At 36.5% G+C, this 10279-nt stretch overlaps 1 protein-coding gene across 1 annotated transcript; it reads left to right on the top strand.

Moving 5' to 3' along the window:
• The first annotated feature begins 5836 nt into the window (after positions 1 to 5836).
• On the top strand, positions 5837 to 9854 carry LOC135076663 (zonadhesin). Its single transcript, XM_063971083.1, has 5 exons — positions 5837 to 5960; positions 7322 to 7519; positions 7862 to 8059; positions 8359 to 8556; positions 9829 to 9854. The coding sequence occupies exons 1-5, from the start codon at positions 5867 to 5869 to the stop codon at positions 9852 to 9854; spliced, it is 714 nt and encodes a 237-aa protein (XP_063827153.1). The 5' UTR covers positions 5837 to 5866.
• Positions 9855 to 10279: the final 425 nt, after the last annotated feature.

Raw genomic sequence — 10279 nt, forward strand, 5'->3', positions numbered from 1 at the left:
ATGGCAGAAGAAGTTTGACAAAACACAAGATAAAGATGAAATATAATTTTGATAATGGAGTCAAATTTGTTAGATCTCGTACCTAGCCCTCGTATTTACTCGACTGCACCAAAAGGAGGGTTATTGTTCATTATACGAAACTCAAATGCGTTAGTATAATAGGTACTCGTACATTGTGAAAATATTAATTTAAACGCTAGTATTCCAAGTATACCTATATACAAAGAAAGCGTAAAAAAGAACGAAATGAAAATCTTAAGCCTTCTACTTTTCAGTTGAAAAAGTGTTTTTTCATGACTGGAAAAAAATGCGAATGTAATATAGTAAGAAAATTGTTCCCAACTTAAGTACGACAGTTCGTCGGACGCCAGAGACTAGTACGACGAAACTTTTTAATAAATCTCCTAAGAAAATAAAAGGGCACTAGCTTACCTTGGGAAAAATTTCAATTAGGTTTTCATTATACACTCCCTAAGGTATCCTTTGTTGGATATTAATATTCGTCATAAATTGTAATTTGTAATGCCTATTTTGCAGGTATATTAAAGAACTTGCCAATACATAAATAGGTAGCGTTAAAATTAATAACGCAATGGAATTATCGTATTTACCTACCTAAATCATTCAATATTGGAAATGCAAAAGAAATTACTCACTATAGTAGGTAAGTTTCATGTCTAAACCGCAAATTCAACCAGGTTTTAGTTGCTCATTGTTACATTACGAATATCTTGGGTAGGTATTCGTTCTTAGTAATTTGATTTGCTAGAAAACCCAATGAAAATGTATGAAATGCTAGATACGTGTTTGTTGTCCCAAAAAAAGAGAAAAAAAACCACTTTCAATATGGATGTTCCTAATGAGATGACGCGAGACTGGGTGTCTCTCTTGCAATGGCCACGTGTATAGCTTATCGAAATATTATTACCTAATAATAACATTAGCAGTTCATTCAGTTAAATAACAAAACAACATTCAATGTCTCATTGTGATTTCTATCCTCGTATTTAAATCAAAAGTAGTACAGTTTATTTCTAAACTAGCGGCCGCCCGCGATTTCGTACGCGTGGATCCCGTTTTACCCCCTTCATCTATCTTACGCGGTTTAGATTTTTTCATACAAATGTTTTTTCCCGGTAACTCCCGTTCCCGTGGGAATTTTGCAATATCCTGTTGTAACTAAGCTTTAAGTTTACTAAGGTAGCTACCTGCATGCCAAATTTCAAGCGTCTAACTTAGCGGTATAGATTTTTCATACAAAAGGATTTTCCCGCTAATTCCCGTTCCCGTGGGAAATCCTAAGTATACTATAACCTGCCCAGGAGTATGAAAAATAATTGTTCCAAGATTCGTTAAAATCCGTCGAGTAGTTTTTGTTTCTATAAGGAACATACAGACAGACAGACAGACAAAAATTTTACTGATTGCATTTTTGGCATCAGTATCGATTACTAATCACCCCCTGATAGTTATTTTGAAAATATATTTCATGTACAGAATTGACCTCTCTACAGAACAGATTTATTATAAGTAGGTATAGATAAATATAACAATACTTAAGAGTCACTTTCCCTTATTTTTCCTGTAAACAATAGATACATATTAAAGTGACGACGATGTTTTTGAAGAGGCGGATAAATGCAATCAAAAACAAAACTTATTACTGACCAAGTTTCAAAACTTTTTCCATGATAACATAACGAAATATTATTTCCACTTGCATGTCATGTATTTATACATGTGACATAACTGAATTGGGCACAGTAGGCTTCGCGTTGTAAACTAGCGAAATGCCCACTATTACTTTCTACCGAGAATGGCAAGCAAAGCGTGGGACTTCCTCCTACAAGGTGGACAGAGGACGTTTTAAAGGTAGCAGAAATTAGCTGGATGCAAGCTGCTACTAACCGGTTCATATGGAAATCATTGGGGATGATCTACGTTCAGCTTCAGCAGTGGACCTCCTTTGGCTAAAATGATGATGATGAACCACTGTGTTCCAAAATCGCTTCATTGAGGTGCGGAGTCTTTTTGGCAAAAAAATTGCTGGCACCAACTCCAAAAATAAGAATCATAGTAAATTATTGTTTAAAAACGCCTACTCTTTCATCCTCCATTGTATAGCTGGCTATCAAGATCCAAGCGCCCATATATTAGGCTTATCTAACATCATATCAAACCACAATGTACCCTGTTTATTTAGCCTTTCCACTAATCAAAATGAAACAATACCTTCAGAATGGGGAAGTTTGTCGCAAACCATTTCAAACCTAATCTTGGGAGTTATAGAATTTGAATTCATTTGGTAAGTATAAGCTGTATTTGTTTTCTGAAATTTTAGGAAAGAATGTTTTGTACTATTATAGTAAAAATGATTTGTTTCTTCGCTTTGTAAAAAAAAGTGCTCCAAACTTGTAAAAAAAAGTGTTTTAATGCCATAGAAATAAACACCAAAATACATTATGTGACGGACAGAAAAGGTAATAAGGATTTCAGGGATAAAAAAAATTAAAACCAAACTACAAACAAGGAAGCAAAAAAAGACAAGACAAAAAACAGAACTGGCCATAAAACAAATGAAAGATTAAAAATAAAGGAGGTTCCATCCACGACAGATTACTTCTGGAATTAATTATTTACCCTTTTTGAGTTAGGGATGTTGGGATATACCTTCTTTTTATACTCGTGTAAAAACTCTACGAACAGTGAGGCATTTTCCAGACACCAAACGTTTCGTTTCAAAGCGCTAATTGGACAAAAACTAAAGCGTTCTTCTTTCCCTTATTCTTAGCAACTTGAAAGTGAAAAAGCTGGACAAAGATTTTTTTAATTACGTAGATACTTTATGAAACACTGCGAGCATAGGTAGCAAAACAGTGGACAATATTGCCTGACATTACTAGGAGCAATGGGAAACCCTTTAAAGGTAAATACTATTATGATTAAATAGTTCATGTTTTAAGATATTTTTATACTTTAATCTATGAGATTAATTAGAATTATCATTTACTGGTAAAATCAAGCACATTCGTAGAAACAAGTTTGTATGAAACTCACTAAAATTAATTAACCCAAAGTACAATCATGCTATTAAGTCCATCTCAACTCCAACAGAACTGTAATAGGGCAATTACTTGAATAATTGCGGTCGCCTGCAGACCGGTGAGTTCGCTGAATTATTATGAACCACCCATTTTGGTCGGTTATTACTGCAGTTAATGCGTATTTTAGAGAGGGCTTTTGTATTCGTACATTTGAATGCAGCTGCAGAACCACGTACGAGGATATTGTAGTGCACAGAGGAATTAATTTGTGGCGAGTTTTGGGTCTAGGAACAAAAATACAGTTCAGATTTTAGACTCTCTGAAAGCAAGAGATCGCTCTGGCAATAAAAGGGTGCGGATAAGTCGAGGACAGTGTCATCATTATCAGAATCATCTCAGCAATAGGACGTCCACTGCTGAATATAGGCCTCCCCCAATCCTTTCCATGTTGGCCGATTGGTAGCGGCTTGCGTCCAGCGCCTTCCTGCTACTTTTATGATGTCGTCGGTCTACCTTGTGGGTGTGTCCTACAAGGACAGGGTAAAATGGATCATATTGGAGGAAGCCTTAGCTCAGTAGCAGACTTTGATAGTGACCGTTAAAGTTATGCAACCTACGATGCATTCGTTAATGAATGGGGGATCATTTGAAAGCAACGACCAACTTCCATCGAAGCTCCATCAGATCGTCACCAAACACTACCCCAATAGTAATAAATAGTTAGCATTCTTCACCCAGAATCCTCGCAAACAAAACTTATTATCCGGTATGCAGTTAGTGTAATCGCCAGACCACACGAAGGTTGAACCACACACAAAAGTTCATTCATTCTTGCACACAAATTGTGCGGCTTAAACTTTGCGTATAATTACAGCGGGGAGCGCGGTTAGAACTGTTAAGATCCGTAATGAAATGTTTGATGTGGATAACGTTCAAAATTAAATCAACAAATAGATGTTTTAGTAGAAAGTTGGAAAGACTGCTCCAGTAACTAGATTTTTAGAAGTAAAATTGCATAGTAATATGTAAGTAAATTGCTCTGCTGTATTTCTAGAAGACTATAATCCAAGTTTTTTCAAGGCAAGAGTGAATAGGTATGTACCATCCTAGACTGCATCCCACTTAACACCAGATGCGATTGTGGTCAAATCGTCGCTACATTCTTGGTAGAGTGGTCGTGGTCGTCACACCTGGTTTGGTGGCAAGCTTCACAATCCGTCGCCATTCCTCCAGTATTGCAGCCTTTCTTGTAAATTCGTGGAGTGGACCATTGAGTGTGGTTTTGACCTGATCGGTCCAACGCATGGGCGACCTGTCTCGCGCTTTTTGCCTTCAACCTTCCCCTGCACGACAAGTCGTTCAACATAGGGGTTTACGTATATGTGTGTGTACGCAATATTATTATGTAAATCTCTGTACAAACTGTTTTTAAACAATGATTGATAAATCTGTAGGAGAGCACCAGTGTTCTAAAGAAACACTACATGTAATTTTGGCATCGTATAAACAATGAGCAGAAAGCGCCATCGATTAACAAGTTGAGCAAGAAATAACTAACTTGTTAAACGGAGTTACGAAGAACTACAGATCTAGTTACGGTTGTTATTCACCGCCCACCATTTTGAGATGAAGTCCGCCATTCAGTAACTTTGTGGGTCTGTCGAAACACACTGGCAGATTATTTGATTTATTTATTATTGTACTATTGATGGGAAAATGCATTAACTTCTTCTTGATATATGAAAAATATTGAATGACGTTCCATATGATTTATCTGATGCAATTGTCCGTTGTTCAGGAGTGACTTTAGTTTTTTTATAAACTCAAAATAGTTACATATAAGTTGTAGTATTTATTTGCGAATGATTCTTCTGACTGAGGCATGAATAACTCTCCTAAAAATATAAATAACGCTTAAAATGTTAAAAGTTACAAACATCGCTTCAATTACACCCAAAAAGTTACCTCCAATCCACAACCAGATTAAAACATGCTTACGTTAAACCTCTACGAACCAAAAAGGCGGCGTGTAATTCACCCGAATTACAATAAAATCCAATATTCAACATCCAACTTCACAAATTCCATCCAGTGTGACGCAAATTTTCACCCGATTTGGACAGAGACGCCTCTTGTCGCGGGGGATTATTAAAACTTTTCATCGCTCATAATAAAGTTTCATATTGAAAGCCGAGTTGGATTTTTCGCTGCGTCGGATCCGTCTTTAATTGCGTCTAGTGATGCAATTTTGTAACGACCTAGTTTTGGAATAAAAACGCTGACGGAGCGCTTATGTACTGACCAGGTTATTCCAGTTGGGAAAAAGTGGTTGAGGGAAATATTCAGATGTGATAAAATATTACGTTACTGTGTCGTTTTGAGCAGTAGTTTTGGTTAGCAATTCGAAACTGACATCACTACACATCGTCAATTGATTAACATTTTATTTACCACGAACAGTGGAAATATATACCTACGTCAGGTAAATAAAACACCAGTAAACAAGAAGTAAAGTGAAAGTAAATAAGCGATATTATAACATGGATCCTTTGTAATAATGTACAATGCAGTGCAGTGTGTGTTTTCTATTGAACATGAACATACAAATAGCAAAATTTATTATACCTCTAAACGGGAAATACAATAAATTATAGTACATTAAATAAATACAGTTGCTTTATTAACAAAGAAGAAAGTAATTAACGGTTTAATAAATTCTTGGTAAATAGAGGTTTTTGCATATAATATGAACGAGCCAACATTGTTAGTTATTCTGGAGAACTGGCTGCATAGGTACCTAGTAACAGAACAATACGAGTGTAATGTTTTTCTTATTATCGTTGTTTTTCTACACTGTTGGTGCTGTCATTGTATCTCCACCGAAAACACCTACGCAAATATGTCCAGGCTCTAAAGGTAATTAATTATAACAATTTATACTTAAGCATCTTTTATTGGTACAATAAGCTCTTTTCTAAAGAGGTAATGAATGTAGATTTTGTACAAATCATATTATTCTTCAGCCCACATTGTAAACATTGCAACAATGGTAAATTGTTTATATCGTTAGCTAACGACACATTATTGTTATTGTCTTATGGGAAATTATGCAACATTTAAGTCCCCCTCAGACTAAAGACTCTATATCGATAGTTTGGTCGACTTGTAAATTTGGGTGAGTAACATACTACTTGTTCATACTTATTAGTAGCCCGAATAAACTATCGGCCGACAAAAAGTGTGTAATCTGTGGGGACTACAATTTGTGTTATCATTATTCTTATTATTGTACAAATAAATCTTCTTAGTCGGACACTCTTGTCAGAGTGGTCGTGGTTGCGTTGACGAGGTACGAGGAGGTGATGTCATCTCCGAGGGTAGCTCTCCTGGAGATGTGACAAATAAAATTTAATAAAATGAACAAGTTTCGTGATGTTGAAAACATTAGATTTCACTGAATGGGATTAAAATATAGACCAAAAGTACAAAGCCGGTGAAGTTATTATTTAAATCCATCAAAAAATGGCTGAGAAATTAATTATTAAAATTACCTCCATATTTTCGCGTGGAACCTAAACATAGGCGGTGCCGTGGCGTCAGGCCACCTGCCCCCCTAGACAAAACGCACTTTTTGATCGAATCGAAAATCGAATCCGTCAAAACTCCATACAAAAAAGGAGCTTTTCGACCACTTTTCGACTGGTTTGCGATTATAATTTGCATTTTGTCTAGACCCACTGTTCAAGTATCAATCACAATGCTTATAGATGACCCATGCTGCCCCCCTAGACAAAACGCACTTTTTGATCGAATCGAAAATCGAATCCGTCAAAACTCCATACAAAAAAGGGGCTTTTCGACCACTTTTCGACTGGTTTGCGATTATAATTTGCACTTTGTCTAGACCCACTGAACTGTCCCACCAAACTCAATGACAGGGGGGCGCTACCATCGTTCAACTATATAGTTTCCAACATGGCAAAAATCGGAACCAGCGATCCGGTATTGACGGTGGCGCCCCACTGTCAATGTCATGCATAGGACAGTTCAGTATTTTGGAACTATACCACCCCTAACGCATTGTTGAGAATGACACTATAATGTCAAAGTCTTCTTTTTCTTTTTAAATATGGTCAGGTCTTGGATATGTCAAAAAAGGTAACTTTTGTATTTGTAGAGATATTTTCATGATTCTTTCACAATTATTATTATTTTACTTATATTTTCAGGTTTTATTAAAGGAAAAAAATTGGAAACTTGTCCATTGTGTGTTACAGAATCTATCCATCCTCCCTACTGTGGCCCACACGCCCACTATGAGAAATGCCCAGATAGATGCCCCAAATTCTGTTCATCTCTTCTGCGCCATAATGAATCTTGCTTACCAACACCTTGTTGTACTCCATCCTGCCAATGCGATAATGGATACCTGAGGAATGACAAAACGTGGGCTTGCGTGAAGAAAGAGAACTGCCGTATGTATACAGCTTTACAATAAAAGACCTAAGAAATATTCAACTACTTCTGAATTTCTAGCTCGTGGAACCCCAAGTCTCCGATTGACGATCAGCAGGCCTAGGATGCGCGCCGCGATAAGCTTATTATATCGCGCCCGTACGTTTGTCGTCTAGAATCATCGATAAGATTTTATCACGGCGCGCGTCCTAGCCTGGCTGGTGAAGTTTGCAACTAAATGCGGACAGCGCAGAACAGTCGTTGTCGACATCATTGGGGGAGGCCTTTGTCCAGTAGTAAATGTATTTTGTTTGAAACAACGAGGCACAATCTTTCTAAACATAATCATCTTCATCTTACAGCCCAATATAACAACATCAAATGTAAAGTAAACGAGCATCCAGTGATCAACATGACAATCTGCCAGAAGACTTGCGGGAACCGGTTGCTCACGTACCCTGAAGAACCTTGTGATCCTTTCACTGGGTGCGCCTGTAATGAGGGATATGTCAGACCGTTTGACAACGCAACTGGGACTTGTATACCTGTAAGAAAATGCGGTAAGTCTCTTTTTTGTATCTTTTCCTTCTTCTTCTGTGCCTTGTTATGTTTCATTTGGGATAGATCCCCCTCGTTCTAAGGCCCCATAACATCTGTATTGCCTCTTCTTATCACTTTCTTATAATTTGTTTAGCCTTTATTTGTTTAGTCTCATCAGTATCAGTTTGCTTACGTACCATGAATATCCTTAGGGTATATTGACCTGGTGCATCTGCTATCAGGGATATGTCACTTCCCCGTTCATTCCATCAATTATTGTAATATTATCTTCTAGTATTTCATTAGGAAATTCTTCCAGCTCCTATACCAAAGAAGTGTGGCTTCAACGAAGTGCCAACGAGCTGCGCGTTCGTGTGTCCGCCACAAGTTTGCGAAATGGCATACACAGAGTATCTATGTCTGCCACATGAATGCCAACCAGGGTGCAACTGCCGGCAAGACTATCTGAGAGACTGCAACAACATCTGCATTATCAACACTGACTGCCCTTTGCCTGGTGAGTTTTTGAACACTGGTATATAGGTAAATAAACAGGTATCCTTCCGTTTGGCCAAATTACTTTTCGCTAAATTTCACTTCGCAAACAACTTATCGCCAAAGTTTCATTTCCCAAATGAACTTTTAGCAAATGTACTTTTGGCAACTAATTCATTTGGTCAAATTATCATTTGGCAAAATTTTACTTGGCAAATGTTTGTATAGCAAATGTTTTATTTTGCCAAATATTATATCCCAAATAATTTGTTTGGTCAAATTGACACTTCACATACCCACCGTCACCCACAAATCAAAGCATAAGGCACATGATCGTGGTTTTCACAAGAATTTTCTGTAAAACAAAGAGAATGCAGAAAACAGTATGGTTGCAGAAAGTAGGTATTGCAGAAAATAGTAGGTTAGGTTAGGTTAGAACAGTGACCCTTAACGCGCGAAGGCGAGCGAAGCGTGCCGCGGCAGCGGCCGCCGAGCGCTAGAATCACCTCTATTGTTAATGAATAATTTTGAAATTTCGATAAAAAGAATGAAATATTAAAATTAATTTAGAACAAATTTTATATTAACTACCCAATAAACAAAATAATAACCACAAGCTAATTTGTATTTCATTCTATGCACTAATCAAATTGTTTTGTAAATAGTTTATCGTGAAATGTTTTTACCAAATGAAACATTTGGCAAAACATACTTTGCCAAACAATAATTTGCTAAACAATAATATGCCAAAAACGACATTTGCGAATTAAAAGTTTGCAATAAGTTGTTTTGCCAAATAAGAATTTGCCAAATGAAAATTTGCGAAACGTTGTTTGCGATGTGATAATTTGGGAAACGTTTTTTGGCCAAACATTAGTAATCCAAATAAACAACTTGGAAAAATCGAACTGCCTAAGGCATCGAACCAATAGTTTGAGAAGCGACTCTAATTGCTAAGTTTTAATAGCTGGTAGGTATATCTTCAAAAAAATTTTAGTCGGTCCTCTGAGATACAAATGCTTAATTTTATAATTTTATGAATATCTCAATTTCACTTACATGCAGAATTGAATTTTCATTAATACGAGACGTTTTTATAACATAACAATACATACGCCCGTATTTACAAACGATGCTTGCTTAAGTGAAGCAGCAAATCGAACGCACAGCGTTGAATAGAGCTCTGTGATTGGTTCATGTGTCACACTGTGCGTCCACGCGCACTGTGAGTACTGATACTAATGTTTGTGAATACGGTCAATAGTATCTTTTTGTGTTAACTGAATAATTTCAGTTCCAACTTCTGTAGACAATTCATAAACCGTACTTCCTTACATGTGAAGAAAATAATAAATAAAAACCTTTATTGGGTATTTCTCATCGCCACGGTTCTCATCGTCACCTTCGTGGCGAATTTTATTTCTAACTTATTTCAACTTTTTGTAAACAAAAATTGTAGCGCTTGATGTGAAGATTGTATTCTCAATAAATCAGTCAAATAGTGAGTCTTGTTTGGAAGATTTAACGTTTTGAATTTTTTGATGCCACGAAAGTGATTCTGTACTTCACAGCAAAAATTTTTTCGAACTTTACTACTGTAAATGACTCTTAAGTGTTTATAAAACATATATTTTGTCTTATTTTCATAGATAAATAGCAATAACATAATATAAATAGGTACCTACTTAAATACAAGATAAAATTTTACCGATTAGGTCACCTACTAAGTTACAAGATTCTACGCA

This window comes from Ostrinia nubilalis, chromosome 12 (assembly GCF_963855985.1).
Source record: "Ostrinia nubilalis chromosome 12, ilOstNubi1.1, whole genome shotgun sequence".
Classification (NCBI taxonomy): Eukaryota; Metazoa; Arthropoda; class Insecta; order Lepidoptera; family Crambidae; genus Ostrinia; species Ostrinia nubilalis.